This window comes from Lutra lutra, chromosome 5 (assembly GCF_902655055.1).
Source record: "Lutra lutra chromosome 5, mLutLut1.2, whole genome shotgun sequence".
NCBI classification, from domain to species: Eukaryota; Metazoa; Chordata; class Mammalia; order Carnivora; family Mustelidae; genus Lutra; species Lutra lutra.
In genome coordinates this window covers 37,357,224-37,376,304 of record NC_062282.1, presented here as the reverse complement: position 1 = coordinate 37,376,304, position 19,081 = coordinate 37,357,224, and the positions used below count along the sequence as shown (strand labels likewise).

The 19,081-nt window shown below is 38.4% G+C and overlaps 1 protein-coding gene across 3 annotated transcripts in view; it reads right to left on the bottom strand.

Annotated features, from left to right (window-relative positions):
• Positions 1 to 15,374: 15,374 nt before the first annotated feature.
• The window catches only part of PARP8 (poly(ADP-ribose) polymerase family member 8), a 177,799-nt gene continuing 174,092 nt past the window's right edge, over positions 15,375 to 19,081 (bottom strand). For all 3 annotated transcript variants that reach the window (XM_047729841.1, XM_047729839.1, XM_047729840.1), the window contains one exon: positions 15,375 to 17,574. In XM_047729841.1, the coding sequence (XP_047585797.1) occupies positions 17,472 to 17,574 (103 nt within the window). In that variant the 3' untranslated portion in view covers positions 15,375 to 17,471. The remainder of the gene's footprint in view (positions 17,575 to 19,081) is intronic.

The window sequence follows — 19,081 nt, the reverse complement described above, 5'->3', positions numbered from 1 at the left end:
ATCAGTCATGACGTGATACAGTCCTGCCCCTGTCCCTGTGCGAAGGGAGGAAGCAGCTGAGTTCCAGCTCTAACCATCAACACGGAGGACTCAGAAGCAGCACTTGTCAGCACCCCGGAAGTGAAGGTGACCTGTTCGATGAGCAGTCTACACAGATCTGAGTCAGGTTTTGGATTTCATAAAGTATCGACCTGGGCAGTTAAACTAATTATATCTAAAGTTCAAGGAGGGGCACCTGGGTGGCTCAGTTGGTTAAGCGTCTGCCTTTGGCTCATGTCATGATCCCAGGGTCCTGGTATCGAGTCCCACAAGGAGCTCCCTGCTCAAGGGTAGTCTGCCTCTCCCTTTACTCCTCCCCCCCTGCTTATGCTCTCTCTCTCTCTCAAATAAATTTTAAAAGAGTCTTTAAAATGCAAGGAGTAAGGAGAAAATAAAATAATTGTAAAACTTAACATGGTGGTAAAAACACATTTCCTGACACTCCACAGTCTTCTTTTCTCATTTTTGAATGATTCTAGATGTATATGACATTTTTCGTAGTGTTTTAGGCAATTGGCACATTGGCCATCTGGCAGGCAGTGAAGGAGCACACCTCTGACATTGTGAGGTGATGCATCAGCGGTTAAAAGCAAAACAAAAGGTGGTTGGTGTTTATTATAACGGAACAGCATAGACCCGGAGGTCCTTAACTCATCCGTATTCACGGAGGCATCTTCACAAGGAAACATCCACTTTCACTGAAAATCATTTCTAACAAGACAAAATATTTCAGCCAACTGTTGCTTTTTGTGACAAAAATAAACAACAGACAAACAAAAAAGGTAAAAATTAAATAATCTTAAATGCTTGCCTTGTTTCTGAAATGGGCTAATTAGAGATAACAAAATTGGGGAGACGTTCTTATAGTTTCTTCACTTGCAATTGTTCAATGATTTTGCAGGATGAATCCAAACTCTTTAGTTTGGACATGAGGCCTTTTGTAGTTTAGATCATCTTCTAATTTAATTTCCATAATTAGTAAACAGTATTTCTCACCCATGAAGCAATACTCAGTAGGTCCCTGAACACATATACCCTTCTTCTTCGTCTTTATCTCTGTTCACATTGCTTCTGCCTCTTGGAAAGCATATTATCTACTTCTCACCTGAACATTCCTCCTTCAAAACTGAATTTCCCTAAACTCTCAAAACACACCAAGCACTTCTTTTTGTGTTCCTGTGCACGTCCATTTTATCACATTTAAGGTATATACTATAATCATCTGTACACCTCTTAACCTCCCCTCCACCAAGTCCTTTCATTTAATAGATACTGAGTCATAAATATGTGTGAGGCTCTGTTCTGAGCACAAGGAATACAGCAGTTGTAGAAGTCAGGGTCTAAAATAGAAAAAACTTGAGTGTTTACAACAGAGGAGATTTAATTCAGGGTATTGGTTAGAGAAGATGAGAACAAAACAGAGCAAGGGGAAACAGTCTGGAAGTTAACAACACCCAGGAAGGCACCATTTTGGGACTAGAGAGGCTAAAAGAAGAAGAGACCTACAAGAGCCATGGGATGGAGATCGCCTTTCAGAAACTGGAACCACACAAGCTTGCCCTGTAGGAGTTAGCCGGAGGCATGGTGGCGGGGAAGGGAGGCAGCTTCGGCTAGAGAGGCCAGCAAAGGAACAAATGGGAGGAGAAATTCCCCTCTTCTCCATTCTGTTCTCCAGTCTCCTGCTAGTGCTCCCCATTGTCAAGTCCATCTGGAAGCCAGCTAAAGCAGGGGCATGAGAAATACAGTAGGTTTGGTTCCCACTAGGACGCAGAGCAGAGCAGTGGAAGGGTGCAGAGTGAATCGAAAGGCAAAAATGCCCAGGATCGGCACAGCCTTGAAGAATTTATTTTTTTTTTTTAATTTTTCCTGCCCTCATGAGTGTATGAGCAGTTCACTCTATCTCACCTCTGTATCCTTAACTCCTTGCACAGGGACTGCACATAGTACTTGGCCAACATGCATCTTGGATGCCTTAATTGAAGAATTAAAAAGCCATACAGATAAATAATCTTTAGGGTCTCCTGGTTCCCTCCACATCTCCAACTGCTCCTTGAGAAAATACTTTGGATGACAGCTTTACCTCTTGATACCAAATAAAGAGCATAGCTTCCACTTCCCACATGGGTAGCTTACGAGTCCTCTATATGTGTTGTGTTTTCTGGGTTTTTTATTTGGACCTCATAAATTTGATACTATTCCAAGGTTTCATAGTCCAGAAGATTACCAAGGTCACCATACTCCAGGCAATGTGAGTTGGTTTGACAATCTCTGGGTTTCATTCTGCTGTATTTCGCAGAACATAGCCTGTCCCTGCAACCCCTCTTGCAGAAGCTGTATTCAACATTCTGTAAGCAGAGCATTAGATTTGCCTTCTGCAGCCTGGGCAGACAAGAGGGCACTGGAATTGATCTCAAGCCCTTCTGGAGCAGACATTTCCAGGATTCTGCTGAACTTGTTGGCAAAACTCTCTAAGTGTTGTGAGTAGCATTTATATTAGCAGCTGTTCTTCTCATTCCTATAGGGTCCTCTCACTGGCCAAGGTCTTTTTCTGGGCCATTATCAATGCCAAAATTAGCCCAAAAGGCATGGATAAAGACTTCATACACACGGCATAAAAGTGATTAAGTTCAGCAAACATTTTGGCATGTTGATTCTGTGCTTGGCATTGTGCTGATCAGAGGGAGGGAACCAAAATCACAGAGCATCATCATGATCATTCTTATTATTAAGGACTGCACAGAACATACACTCCTGGAGGGTAAGGATTGAGGGCACCACCTTTGTATCCACCCAGTGCCCAGCAGAGAAGCTGGAGTCTAGTTAACCACTTATTTATCTATTTATTTATTTTTAAATTTATTATTATTATTATTGTTATTATTTTAGTTCTACTCAAGTAGAACTCAATACAGAAATGCATCAAGTTGCTTACTGTGTCTGTACTATTAGAAAATGCCCTAACTTCAGTCCTGATTTATTTGGTTGGGGAAAATCCATACTGCTTACAGCACCTCAGCCTCTATGGTGTCTCTTGGTTCTCTTACTCTCTGTCTACCCTCAGTTTGCATTTCAGGATTATTAGAGTTTAAGAGAAAGAGTGAAGAAGATAAGGAAGATAGAGATGAGAAAGGTAAAATCGGAGTAAACGGAGAGATAAGACACAACTCCAAGCACTGAAAGTGAGTAAAATAATGAAAAACTCTTCTCTTCCACTGCACACTCATTCTGTTTCCACTCTTGTGTGGACTCTCATGAAGTTCTCCTTGATTAGAAGGTTTGTCCCCTCCTTCCCCCGGCATCCAAATCCCTGGCCCAAAGATGCGTTTCTACTGGGCCTACAGGAGTATTTTCAAGACAGGACATACTTCCCTGATAGGCCTGGGTAGGGATTGCTCTCATGCACAAATCTGATCTTGATGCTTTCACTAATTCATTTCTGCATTGGGCAACTGCTCATTTCCTAGGATATCCTGAGTTCCTACTCTGTAGAAGGCACTGGACTAAGGCAAATGGGACAGATGAATGAGACCTGGGCCTCAGCCTCAGAAGACATAAAGAGACATCATTCATCAGTATGAATGAATAGTTACATTTGTGAGATAAACTTAAATAGAAGTACCTATGGATGCTGTATGGACAAAGAAGTAGGAATGATTAATATTATATAGGATTTGTCTTAGCTACATATCCAGTCTTTCTCAAACCTTATCATTCTGCTCTCAACAATCAATTATCTTGGTCAATTCAATTGGTCTATTCAAGAATTATTTATTGAGTACTTGCTATATGCTGAACTTTGCAGAAATCGAAAGTATAAGTGATATTTTCTTGGGGCATCTGGGTGATTCAGTCAGTTGAGCATCTGACTCTTAATTTCAGCTCAGGTCATGATCTCAGGGTCAGTGGGTCTGATCCCCAACTCAGGCTCTGCTTTCGGTGGGGACTCTGCTTGAGATTCTCTCTCTCTGACCATCCCCGCACTTGTGCTCACTCTCTTTCCCTCTCTCTCTCTTTAAAACAAATAAATACATAAATCTTTAAAAATGATATACTTTTCCTCCTGGGTCTTCACAAAATATTAGGGAGACAAAAAAATAAACCAACCAACCTCATGGCATATCTCTAAATGGTAAGATTATATTGTGGAAGGAGGCCATGAAGGAGACAGAGCTTAGCTTGGGGTTGTAGGTATATAATGGGGATTGGTACCTGGAAAACAGAAGAAAAGGACCTTTTAGGCAAGGGGAGAAACTTGGGGCTTGAGAGGAGACTCATGGTGGGTTGAAAGATCATAAGAAAAAGAATGATTGAGAGTGTTGGGATAGGAGAGATGGTGAGAGAAAAGGTTGTATTGATGGGTACAGTCAAATTATACAGAGTCTAGAAATCCCAGAAAATTAAAAGTCTAATTAATTGGAGTATCCAGAGTACTCAGGAGCCCATTCTGCACTTTCTGGGAAAACAAAGGTCCAATGAATGAATTCCAGGCTTTCATTAGCCAATTGAACACACAAAATAGTTCTGTTTTTGAAGAGACTTTGGTATCTTGCAGCCTGGACTTAATATTTAACTTCTCACCTTTGCCATCTTTAGTAAATGTCAGTCTCTGTCGCTGCCTTTAAGCCTTTTCACTTTGATCTCTCTGCTGTTGTGAGGTCTGTTGGTGGTTTATGTGGAAAATCGTGGTTACCTAGATTCCTAAATTGTGCTCATGTGGCTCACCTTTTGTCTGCATGTCCTAAAATGATGACAGCTTGTCAACAATGTCACAACCTAGTATGGGCCAACTTTTCACCTTCTTACCTTCCACACTGACGTTTCTGAAAACATGTCAACACAGTAGCTTGGAGTGCGGTTGAGGAGGTGTGGATAGGAGAGCAGCTGCAGTCATGCTGAGGAAAGCACTCACGTAGACAAATAAAGTGGAAAACAGCAGACAAATAAACATATATAGAGAGAGATCTGAGGACTAGATGACTTGAAATAAAGGTGGCAGTCCTATAAAGAAAAACCAAGCTACTAAGCACTTAAACAAGTTGAATATTGTTTATAAAAAGTAGCATGGGAAATCAGTGTGGGACAGAGTCAGGGTTAACATAAGGTCTCTAGCTAAGAGGCAGAGAAATAAATTTTTTGGTACTCTTCTTACTGTCCCACTTTCCCTGTCGCTTTCGACCTGGGTCCTTTGTTCTGTGGGCTGTGGAAGGAAAGGCAGCTTCCTTCCTAACTTCTCTCCTAGTGCCCACCTCCTCAGCGCACATGAAGGAAAACACACATGGATAATCTATCCAGGTTTCCTGAGGGCTTTTCCAATCGGGAAGGAGGACCCAAGCTTATTCGGTATTCTTTCCCAACCTTCTTTCTTTTTTGCCCACAGGAAAAAAGTAGTCACAAGGATGCTCAAAGGAATACAGTAGTTCCATCTAATATGGCGAAGGAATTTCTCTCCTTATGTACCTCCTGGGAGTCTCATAAATGAAGCTGAAACAGGAAGTTTATCCCTCCTGAGGATGAGGGGAGGGACCAGCGGCCACTGGAGGATACAGTTTTGAGGGAAGGGAGAGTCTTAAGGGTTTACCTTCTCCTTTTTCTTTCATTTCCCTAGCCAACAACCACAGGAATCCTGAACAGGCCTTGCCAGGCTTTGACGTGACAAACAGGTTGTGAGGAAGCTATCAAAACACTATTTTTAAGACAGAATAGGAAACAGAGAGAATCAGGATCCCAAGTTGAGGTTCAACTATTTTCTTTTTCCCCAGAGGGGATTTCCAGTTGCTATTGGCACAAGTAGCATTTTGTTGTACTGAATGTGCAAAACAAGACTTAGACATATTAATTTACTTTCAGTTTATAGTTTGGGACCATTGTAGGGGAAGGGCAGAAACCTCTTAAGGAAGTGATAGCATACAGTAATACTGCTGTGCCCACAAATCTTTAAGTTGTAGGTCTTCAATCATTCAAAAATATTTGCTGCTAAGTTACTCAGTCCTTGGAGGACACCAAAAAATAAAATTTTTATCTGGATGAGCTTCCAATCTAGTGGAAGAAATGAAGCAAGTCTGTTGCTCGTACCTACAGCAGAATGTGATGGAACGCATGAGAAATGTTCATGTTAATGGCAGTAAGACTGCATCTGGTGACAGGCTTCAGAGACTATGTAGGATTCCCCTTGAGATTTTTAAGGAAAGATAAAAGCCCACCAATCTGACAGCAGTAATGGGTAGAATGATTTGACTCGTAGGGAAATGGGGTGAGGAAGGACAGAGAATGAACAAAGTCCAAGGTTTGGTGGATTCAGAAATTAATGGGGATCCAGTTTGACTGGAAATAACAGTCATGGGAGGTGACACATATATGAAAATAGAAAACTGTTCAGTTTCTTCATATAAGGCTTCAGTGCTGTGTTAGAATCTGTGGTCCATGAAGTAATGAGAAACCACAAAATCTTTTGAGCAGGACCGGACCCTGGTGAGGAGATCTTCAAGGCTGGGTGAGAGGTTTCCTTCCATGTCCCCCCTACCACCTCACATAGCATCCTGGAATGTAACTGCCTCCAGCTGTCCTCACTTAGTGATTGTGGATTCTTGCAAGGCAGGAACCACTTCTTGGATGGTGAAAATGAGCATCTAGAGAACATGTGTCACAAAAACTGGTACATACAATGGGCTAAATAAATAAATAAATAAATGATTTGAAGAGATAAATGAAAATATTAGAGCTGACAAATATTGAAGCATTACAGGGGACCAGAGATATTTTGGATGGAGACCTGACAGCTCTTAAGACTAGCGGGCAAGAGAAATTATTTTCAATGTGGTGACTTCACGAATGGAGGTGCCTTGAACAGAAAAAAGGTAGTCAATAAGCCACCAGGACTGTCATTCGATGGAAAAATGTGCTAGTGCACTCTTCCAAACCCTCATTCTTTACATTATGCAAGCAGAAATAGCATTCCAGATCCCTGAAAACTTCTGTCATTTAGATAATATTATAAAACAAAATCAATGTTTACAAAATTGACCATTTGCTTACATATTAAAAAAAAAAACTCTGTACATTAAAAAAACAAATCGTTGTGTTTGTCAGATGCCTTTTGAATGTCTATGTAGCTGATTATCTTGCCTCATATCTAATGTATGACCAGTCCCTTTTACCCTCTATGAATTAAGGAAACTTCCATAAGGAGGATGAAAAGAAAGTGTGGATCTACTATTCTTTGTTATATGATGTCGCTGATAACATTGCCATGTTACTTCTCCCAAATCTGGTTGAGTAGCAGAAGTGGACAAGGTACGAAAGCAATGGGAAGAGATTGTGGTCCCCTTCAGTCCAAACAGGGGGGACTCACTCTACTTCACTTTCTTCAGTAATACTAATAGAAATTTAAAATGCTATTAAACTAAAAGGCTTTAAAAAATTAAACACTGGGGGCACCTGGGTGGTTCAGTGGGTTAAAGCCTCTGCCTTCGGCTCAGGTCATGATCCCAGGGTCCTGGGATCGAGCCCCACATCGGACTCCCAGCTCAGCAGGGAGCCTGCTTCCCCCCTCTCTCTGCCTGCCTCTCTGCCTACTTGTGATCTCTGTCAAATAAATAAATCAAATCTTTAAAAAAAATTAAACACTGAATGCTTAACAGATTAAAATTATGAAATTAAGCATAACATTAGCAGAGAGAGACTACCGGTGGTAGCAGGAAGATTATAATGTTCAGGAATGCAATTTTTTACCCAAAGAGCCCCAGAAATTGTGTTAACTGTGTCAGTGCTCCAAGAGAACTACAAAGTATTGCAGGAATTTGGAGCAGGGAGTCATCATCTATGGCTGGGTGATCCAGAAAGTATTCATGTACTTGAAGGTACATGAGTTTGGCCTTGAATTATGGATAGATCTGCAATAGGCAGAAACACAAGGAAAAAAATTCTGAATAATAAATTGCAGAAAGCTACACCTCTCCACAGCTGCTGCATCTCAGCACCTGAATATTGATTATGTTGTAAGCCTACAACTATTAAGAAATACGTATCCCAGAAGTTAACCCAGAAACACATAAAGAATAGAAACACTCCCAATTATACAGCGGCAAAAATTTAGTTAGATGTCACAGAGTAGCAAGTATGTATAATAAAACTCAAGCTCATTACAATTTATACCATGTTAGAAAAAAGCAATTCCTTTGGAAGGAGCCTTATTTCAGCACTGACTTATAATTATAGATGTACTTAATTCCATCACTGATTTATTTTTATTGGTAATGAAGCTTAGAACTTTAGTTTAAAGTATCTCTCTTCCATGTATGTCAAGCAATTAATGACCTGTAAATGAACTCTTAAATATGCTAAGAAGCTCATTATTTAAGGTAATTACTTAGCAAAGCAATGATCCTATGATTATGCAAATTACTGACATTAAATCATAAATCTGTGAGTATCCAGTTTTATGTTTCATTCTGGACCCTCAAAATGACCTTCCAAACTAGGTATTTATTGCTTGATCCAAAGTTAAGATGAATAACCAGACGATGAAAATATATACTTCAAGGGTGACGAGAAAGAGTGGCTGTTAGCAATGTCTGGGGATTTCTAGGTTTCCTTCCGCTGATAGAGTTGGAGCTGGAGCCAATGATGGGGATGATGATGGTGATGATGGTGATGGTAGCTGTGGCTTGCTAATTCCTCCAGCCGAGTAGTTGTTTAGATTTATGAATAGATTATGTGCCAGAGGACATATTCTAAAGATTTTTGGCTTTAATGTTGCTTAATTTGAAGACCATCTTCATCAGACAGACATTTATAAGTTACTTTTTATGTGTGTACCAAGTCCAAAACATTCACTAGGGACTGAAAATAATCCGTGCCTGGGAGCAAGGGCGACCAGGGTAAGAAGCAGGCGATCAATAAAACTTTTCATTGTGTGCTAAGTGAGATGGATGAGCTCCAGTCGGATCCTTCGAGATATAGAAGACTCACCTGGTCCAGTGTGGGAGGAAGAGGGAAGGGGGCAGAGGTGAAAACAGTTTGAAGGCTAAGGGGAATAAAACTTGGAGATGGGGAGTGAGACTGTTTTAGGCAGAGAGAAAAAGCCTGGGACGTGTGAGGAGCAACAGGCTGTTCTCTGGACTGCGGATAAACTCAGTGAGGCCCCAGTGCCGAGTATCAGGGTCGCTGTGGTGTTGGTAAAATAGAGGAGGCTGGAGAGGGAAAAGAGGGAAGAGGAGGCCAGAAGTTTTATTTTGAGGGATATGTTAGGAAGCATTGGAAGATTTTTAAGGAAGGGGCCTATACGATCAGGTTCGCATTTTAGAAAAATCAGCATTATGAAAGGGGGTCAAACTGCTTGTGATGTTAAAAATATCCAGTAGCCTACTGAGCTGGGACCAAAGGGCAGGAGGGTCTTAAGTGTACTGAGTCAACTCTTTCCTTGCTGCCTCCAGGCATGTGTAAGTGCAGCAGGCGTCTACTTACTAACATACAGAGATACTCAGTGTCATAGCCATCATAAGGCTGTACGCATACGTGCTAGCTCAGTATCTGTTCTGGGTGGAAAGCACCACATTCAGTCAAGGAGATCCATAGCACGTTACTGATATAAACCATATAGAAGTTAACAAAAGTCTTCGCAGGAGAGATCAAGACACTTGAATGCACTCAAGAAACCCTCAAAGAGAAATTAAATGGCTTGGGTATTAATTGGTGGGGATTGAGTGAAAAGGAGGGTAATAGGGGAGGACTTGTTCTTCTGGCTTGAGTAAACAGGTGCATGGGGTGGCCATTCAATGGTTCATGGAGAGACGTGGGAAAGGAGAGTGGAATAGCCGGGGGTGGAGACATCAGGCTGTTTATTTGAGGTATCTCTGGAACCCTGAGGAAGAGATGTTTGCTTGGCATTATTTGATCCTGTAAATTGGAAGCTCAGGAGAGAGAGAGGAACAAGACCGGCAGGTTTAGGAATCATCGTTACAGGTGGGAGTTGGAGCCATTCATGGTGGACAATGTCTTCCAAGTAGAGCATATAGAGTGAGGGGCCACCAGCTTGAACAGTGAGTCTTAAATGTTCCCTAGGTGATAATGCTTTGTGTACACACACACACACACACACACACAAACACACACTGGACAACACACACAATTTAATGGATCTAGGAAATGATACATCATATCCAAACAGATAAGAGATTTACTAACCTACTGCAACCACTCTCTTACACAGCTCAGTGTGTACAGGTTTCCTAGGTGGAGGGCAAAGGACATTCACAAACATGGCCCTTTGTGGATCAGGATATCCCACCCCTACTCTGTACATGGAAGAATATGTGCTTTTACAGACTTGGGTGTAGAGGCATTGTTTTCAGTTAGCTCTTCTCTCTTTCCCAAACACTGAGAGGAATATGAGAATTTTAGCTGATCTCCAATAAAAAATTCAGAGGAAAATTATTAATTTATATTGTTATCCTAACATATAAATTGTGTCTCTTGTTTGCTAATTTTCTACTTTTTCCTAAATTCTGTTTTGTCTATGTATTCTTTTAATCAATTCTTCTCCAGGCCTCCGTACCCTTGAGAATCATTAAAACTGATTCATAGCATCTTGCTTTCTGCCTCTCTTAGAAATCCTTCTGAATATGGCCTCCAACGTTACTTCCAAAACTCCATTTCCATAACATCACTCACCCAGAGCTGGCAATGACTTTTCCATTGCCAATTACATCAAGCACAGACTTCTTTCCCTCCAGGCTCTCTAGAATAAAATCACACCTAGCCTATGAATGGTTTTAATGATTCCCTGATTGAGTTCTTCAAGGCAATCAGACCTAAAAATCTTCACTGACTACCCGCCCTAGTCTGCTCTAATTCTTCCATTTGTTTTCTATTTTGCAGAGCTCGGATCTCAGTAATAATAAACATGGATTTTCAGAGATTCAGAAACTCTGGCCCTAGGTTTGGAGCCTAGTGACTCTTTTGACAAGCTATTTAATTTCTTATCTATAAGATAAAGAAATCTGCTAGCACCTTTCATAGACTTATTCTTATTCTATGTGAACATGCTTCCTAAATTACAGTTTTAGATAAAGCAAATCCTATGTAATCAAAATTTCTCTTATCTGAAATTCAAGAATACATGATTTTTAAACAATGTATATGTTTGATAGCTTGGAAATTTTCAGTGTTCCTAGATACAAGTTAGAAGTCACTACTATTTGAAATAATTAAAAAAGAGGGACTTGGAGGTTGGGAACAGAAATAAAGGCCAAATAAATACTCAAGAACTTCGTGGGGATTTTCAACACTGGTTTTCCAAAAGGGCAGGCTTAAAAGGGTTTTAAGTTGACCTAGGATGTAGGACTACTCTCTTGCCAACTATATTCCTGTGATGAGGAATGCAGTCTAAGTGTAAAGGGAATGGCAGTTCCGGAAGTGTGTAAGACTGAGCCACAAAGTCACAAAGATATCATCAAAAATTTGGTTGAGGAATCAAACGCTAAACATTCAAAGAATTAAGTGCTTTCTAGTATATGTATTACCTACAACAAAGCAGAAACAGATATACAAGTAAACCATTATAACTTTGTTGCAAAAAGATTACAAAAAGGGGCACCTGGGTGGCTCAGTGGGCTAAGCCTCTGCCTTCGGCTCAGGTCATGATCCCAGGGTCCTGGGATCAAGCCCTGCATCGGACTCTCTGCTCAGCGGGGAGACTGCTTCCTCCTCTCTCTCTGCCTGCCTCTCTGCCTACTTGTGATTTCTGTCTGTCAAATAAATTAAAAAAAAAAAAAAATCTTAAAAAAAAAAAAAACTTTGAGGCTCATTTATTAAAAAAAAAAAAGATTACAAAAAGTATCTGGCAATTAAGTAAATGGAAATTAGTAACATGCTACTCATTAACACTAATTTAAAGATTCAAAATGTCATTTGAATTGCAGATTCTAGTTCAATGAATTCAAAAGTATTTATGAGTTTGTGTGGGTTCACTCAAGACCTTTGCATCTGTAAGTCTACTTTCCTTCATTTGCCAACTTTCCTCTCCTTTGTTTTAAAGGCCTTGTCCTAGGGTTGGGGGAGGTCTGTGGGATACTGAGGGTCCAGCTAACACCAGGGATCTTCCATGGTATTTCCCCCATAGTTATGATATAAGCTCATCTGCTCTCTTCCTAAGCGTTGCTTGCATTTTGGTCTTTTCCATTCAACATTGTTGTTTTTGTGCAATTCATGAGTTATTTCCAAACATATTTTGCTGTCCCAAATAGACTGAGGGTTCCTTAAGGCCGACACAAAATCTCTATTCCTTATAAAGATACTGTGACTGCAAATACACACACCAGACTCTTAACAAGTATTTCTAGAGTAACTGAAATCAAGTCTGATAAACAGAAGTTTGTTATCTATGGTTTCTTAACTGTAAATGTAACGTGAGTAAAGAATGTTATTTCTTGTAGAAATCTGAACTTAGTTCCTCATATTTACCATTCAAGTGTTAAGAAAAACAAATTTGTGGTTACAGACTAATGTCTTATTTAGTTACTGAAATGTCTGTTATTAAAAGTAGTGGTTTAAGAATCATTTTGTAATCACTAATGAAGTCCAAAATGCTTAGAAAATTCAAGATGGTCCTTTCAAATGCTCCTTTTGATATTATGCCTAAGTGTTTATAGAGCATACCTATAAAATATATTAATATTTTGTTTCAGTCCTGTACTTCTTGACAGAATATGAGGTAAAAATGGTACTCAACATGGCTAGTTAAATCTGTCACAAGTATGTGGGGGGAATACTGGCAAGAAGGTTGTTTTTTTTGTTTTTTTGTTTTTTTTCCTCTTACTCCCTCTTATTTTAAAAGTATTTTATAAGTGAAAAAGGCAACATTGTTTTTAGAGTTTGTTGAAAATTTCAAATATCTAGTCCCCAGAAGCAAGACTCATCATCAGGAATATCTAAGGCCTATCCGGGTTTTCAAAATAGTGCCCACATATACCGTACTTGTTGAACAAATTCAGATTTATTGAAAGTAAACATTTACATTGGCTACAATGTTAGAACTATTACAAAGCTGGATAAAAGAGGCTTAAGTAGCAGTAGAAAGCAAGTGCAATAAAAAGTGAATAGAGAAAATATTTGGCCTTAGTGATCTCTTGGCAGTATTTATTACATTCTGTACATATTGTTAAATATTTATAATAACTCTAAGGCACCAAAGGCTAAATAGCAGGTTGCAATACTATTTTGTGCACAAAAGTCAAGAAATTTATTGTAAAGAAGGCTGGATAGTTAAAGAAACATAGGCATCTCTTAATGTTTACATAAAGGAGTGGCTGCATTTTTTTAAATCTCAAATGATACATTAAATATTGGGTAGATTGAAGAAAGTATTTTTAGAACATTAATTATGTTGACTATGTAAATAAGCACTATTTTTTTTTACTGACTTGCTGGTAAATGTGTAATGTAATCTATTCTTCAACACAGCTTTTTCACACTCATGGATATGTTTTGTCTAAAAACTACTTGAAATTCTTTTAACCTACAAAAACCTATCCTAATATATCATAGTGTATACAAAATCTCCAGGAAAATTGACTGGACAGTAATATACATCAAATTTATATATAATCTGACAAAAATTTAGCAGGCATTCAATGCCAAAATAACTGAATATTCAGTCTGCCATTCTGGCAAAGCAGTTGAGGATTTTAATCCTTTAACTGTAAAATGGGCAATTGTTTGTGACTTAGGTGAATGGACATCAAATTGGCCCATGGAGAAAACCAATCTTAAAGGGAACTAATTATATTCAATTTTGCCTTGAAACCCCTTCACATAACTCACTGGGTCTTAGCTGTATCATTCATCACCAGTGAGTGAAATATCCTTATTTCTGCAGTGTGAAGAGGTAATTGATAGTATCTACATCCAGCACGGTCTTGCTGAATTATTTGAATTTACTTCCATTTGCAAAATTTTATTGTTCCTTCAACTGGAAACCAATTTACCTTAGCAAACAGTCTATCATTTGTCTTGAGGTAGTGTTATAATGAAGAATTCAGCAGAGCAATCAAAAAACATCCTAATATTTTTACAATGTGCTTCAAGTGTTACTATGAAATCCACATACTTAAGCGGTAGGCAGTCCAAGGCTGAGTGGCCCTTCATGACATATTAAATTACTATCTGATAAAGGCATCCAGACATTAACAAGGATGATGAGTTCTTCCTTAAAACTTTCTCAAACGCCATGGCCTCTGGCGAGTTATGGTATAAGGTACTGCTAAAATTCTTTCAATGATATAAAAAATTCATAGACTTGCATATTAAAAGTTTCCTTTCTTTTAGCAAAGTGGAGAAAAACTGAGAGTTGTCTTTTCTAAACTCTCAAGTTTTTCAGTGAGAGATATTCAGAACATTAACAATAGTTTTGGGGGTGGTTTCTTACATTGCATATTTGATACTAAGTTTAAGGATGTGGCTCTCATTCAAATTTTAAATTGAAAACCACCTTCACACTCAACATTTGACTGAGATTTGCTGAGCAAAAAAATAAAAATAAAAATCATTTCAACATGACGGAATCTAAGGCACCAAAAATGCCTTTCCATAAAGTGTTGTGGAGCACTAGGTTATAAGTATATTATCACTTTTTTCTTTTTGAACGTCCAATCATTTTCTTCTCTTTTTAATACAGTGGACAGTGAAAAAGGACAAATTACTCATAGTGAAATGTTTACAAAATGAGTAACGCAGGAAAAAGCAGAAAAAAATTAAGGTTCTTCTTCCGGTACTTCAAGAATGAAAATAAAGGATTACCTTTGCTCAGTAGGTTCATATTATGTAGTAATGGCTACACAAGTAATATAACTACAACAAAACATCAGTGAACAGACTTCAAATATTATATAAATACAATACAATATCACATGTTTGGAATCATCAAATATGTCAATAGGTAGTATCTTACTGGGGTAACTGAATCAAGGCATGATAATGTTCAAACTTCTACATTTAAAGACCTGCTTGGATCTTGGAAGCATGATATTCACTTACTAATGATAGATATTGAAATTAGATTCCTTAAAAATAAAGATAAGTATCAGGATGCTATAGTTACCCCAATACCATAAATTCAATTAAAAGACTTGCTCTAATACTTAGACTATTTGCTTACAAAGGTTCTGAACTTAATTTTTCAAAACAAACTTACAACCTAACATTCTGCACTGCAATAGCATTCAATGAATTACCATTAGGAGACATCTGATTTTATTATCATAAAAGATGTCCATTGTCTGTAATATTTAGTAAGCATGAAAACTAGCAACCACTTTCCTTGCCCTAACAGGTGAATTCACTTTTATTTTTATTCTTGAACTAGCAGTAGAAGTTTGCGTTATGCCAGTTTTTCCTCCCTGAGATACTCTCCCCTGAGTCCTCCAAGTTACCCTTCCAATTCAGGTGCTAATACTTCACTCTTTAGAGCTCACTCAACTGCGAAGTCCAACCTGAATGATTAGGTCTGTGGTCTTAAAACTACATGTGGAGGCACTAGAGAGAGTTTCTGGAGATGCCTCGGTGGTGCTAGTGGCCACACAGGTGGGCCTCCAAGAACTCAATTTCTAAATCTCACTAGTACATCTTCACAGTGATGTTATATAAGATTCAGAAGAATGTGCCACAAAATTAATTTATAATTTTGTCGCTTCAAATGGTTTTAAAAACCCAGTCAAAGGGATTTGGAAGACTTGGGGAATCTTGACAGAAAAAAAGCTAGTCGTCCTCGTGTCCCATGTAAAGTCTTCAAGTATCTAGTCACAGAACACTAAGGAAGATGTAGCTTGGCCCTACCATGCCGATACAATCCCTCAGTCTGGCTTTGAGTTCAGAGGCACAAGTCAGAACAGATCAATGTTTTAAGTGGATCCTATCACAATGATTAATATCCCCACCACTTCAAGTCTATTTTTTGCAGAAATAAGCGGCATATCAATTATTTACAATATAAGAAAACAAATAATTAGTAAAAACTTCTTAGATAGCAACCCTTAACAACGAGTATGACCTTTTTGCTCACCTTTAATGCCAAAGGAAATAAACACAGAAGTTATGACATTATACTTGCAAATGACTAAACATTTTTATTTATTTTTTTCGTTCCAAATAAATTAGAATCAGATATGAGCCTTGATTCAGGGTTTGACTAGAGTGGCAGACTTGCTAATTAAACTGCTCTCATGAATGGCCTTATTCCAAAGACACCATGGAGGAAAATAAACACTGTCTAAAACTTACAATGAATAACTTTAGGACCCAAAGAAAGAGAAATGATTTTGATGAGCACGTGACTCTTGAAAGGAACAATGCTAAGAGCTGGTGTTATTCTCTATAAACTTATTTGTGTTCTTTTAATATAAAAGAAACTTCAAAGTTTGTCTTCTCTCTCAATAAGAAAAAAAAAAATAAGCAGAGGTATTAGATGAAAAAATATAAAAAGTGCTGGTGTGGTATAAATAAATTTTAAAAATGTTCCACCGTGGGAAATAAAAAATATATACTGTTTGTTTAAATTCTGAGGCCTTTCTTCTATGTATATAATCATTTGAATATAGAGTTAATCCACCTGGGGCATCTGTGTTCCCCAAATTATAACTATTAGATAACATTATAAAAGAGTTGAATTTTAACTGAAGTGGAAATTATTTAAACAAATAAAAAAATTGTTTCTAAACATCTTCAGTGAATGAATGGTGGTAAATTTGACTCATATCTTGGTTTATGTCCTGATTTACTGCTTACTGAATATTATTTTCTTCCTATTAAATGAGCATAGAATCGGGGAGCCGTGCCGTCTCTGCTCGATCACACATTTGGATGCATCGGTCTATAAATATGTACATTACATATTCTTGGGCAAAGCTCTGCATCTAAGACCTAATTGTCTTTGTACGAGAAAAAAATAACAAGAGAATAGGAAACGTCCCTCCCCAAAACATCTGAGTGTTCATACCACTAAGTAAATAGCACATGAGAATGTGCAAACAAACTTACTGCAAAGTACTGTATAGATTTAGATGTCTTTATAAAATGTTCTCCGTTCTATTTTGGTAACCTAAAATGTTGGTATATAATACTAAATTTCCAATTGAAGAGTTTAATATAAAAATATCAGCACAGAACTGTTTTTTTTCAATCTGTTTATTGTGTGAGCAACCCAAACTTCAGTTTAAGTGCTGTTGCAATTTTATTACTAGATTCCATAACCCTACAATTGATAAATTTTATACCATTTTAGGTATTTAATGAGATACTTAGAAATACTAAGAAAAAATCAGTATTCAAAGGGTTACTTTTGTTTATAATAACAATAAATTATTTTATCATCTTCTTCAGTTCAAAATCCAGCTTTGAACCCGAGGAAGGCTTTCAAATCATGTTAATTAAATGGTGGTCCTTTAACCAGTAGCAGTTTGATTACCAATTACTCGAAGGATCTCTTTGTGAATGCCTCCTTCTTGTGTGTTAATATTCGCATCTCCAACTTGGCCATCTTCATAGCTAAAACACAAAAAAGAAACGTAAGACATTTTTTTTAAAAGACAAAACACTCAAGAAAGCACTTAAAACCCCCTCAGAAATGCCATTGGATACTTAAAATTTAGCCAAAGAGAATGAGTAGTGAAGACGTTACTTCTCAGTTTATTTAACAAGGTGTTTGCGTCAATAACCGCAGAAAAGTCTGCATGACTACACACACGATTATCCTACATCATGCCCTGATTTGCCCCTTCTTTCCTTCCTTTTTACTCTGAACTTTTTCATCCCCCATAAAGCATTGCCTAGGTCTTTGCCTGGTGGACATTTCCCACTCAGCTGTTCCACGAAGCCTCCCGTGGAAGAGCATGCCAGCTCCAGCTTTTGGTTCCCTAGCTTCAAACCTTGTGAGGCCCACTCCCACTTATCTCATTTGTTTATTTTCTGATCTGCAACACCCTTAGAAATTACTTCACATTCTGCCGCTGCTCCTTCACCCAGCCAGCCTTCTCATTATTATTCCTTTGTGATCAGTGCTGCCTTTTTTCCTTATCACTGGTAGCTCTATGTAGTCTGACTCTAGAAGATACTCTGATTTATGCCGGTACTCCACACAAGAATCCAAGTGTGCTAAGCTATAGCAGTGGAAATATAACATGAAAGGACAGCAATTACTAAGTCCCTTAGAAAGAAAGAGGTGCGTTTTAGGTGATCATTTATTTCCTCAAATAAACTTACTTGGGCAGTAAGAATTTTCCAGGAAAGAATTTTTAAACTTCTGTGATAAGATTCAGAAGAAGAATAGGTGATGAATTAATTTTACTTTGTACAAATGACTTCAAGACAGAAGCTTTCGAGAAGTAGTAATTACTTCAAAGTAGATAACCAGGCTTGTAAGCAGCCTCAAAGATTTATGAACACCACTGTCTTTTCCTCACTACATAAAAATTCTCCTGAAATAGCACAATACAGGAAAATGGAAGAGATGACGTAGAGCAATGAGAACTCAGGTCCTTACATAATCCACTGCTCAAACACCCAGTGGTAACTGAATCTGTATCACGTCTAAACTCTAAGAACTGACTTATGGTTGCCTATCAACTTGGTTAATTCTATCCATATAAGTATGTCCACACGCACACATGTATGCAGGCATGTGTGGATATAAGACACTCAATGGTGAAACGTTACCGTGAAGAAAAGAAAGGGCCCATTTAGAATGATTCTCCCAGGAGATCAAACTGTAAGTGCTCTATTAATTAAATGGAGAACGTTTAAGTGAAATGCTTTAAGCACTGTCCAAATCTAATTTGGTGCTTTGTGGCAAACTGTGTAAAAGTTACAGTTTATTGGGCAAGTAAAATATGTTACACCGGTTTTGTGTACATCCTGGCTACCCATGGGACAAAGGGCACACTAAGGCATCCACAGCACTGAGCCAAGGCTGGGGAGGCAACCTGGCTTGCAGACTCATCCCGAGGGAGATAGTGGTATTTACAGAGCCAATCCAGCTAGTTCCTCAAGGATCTGG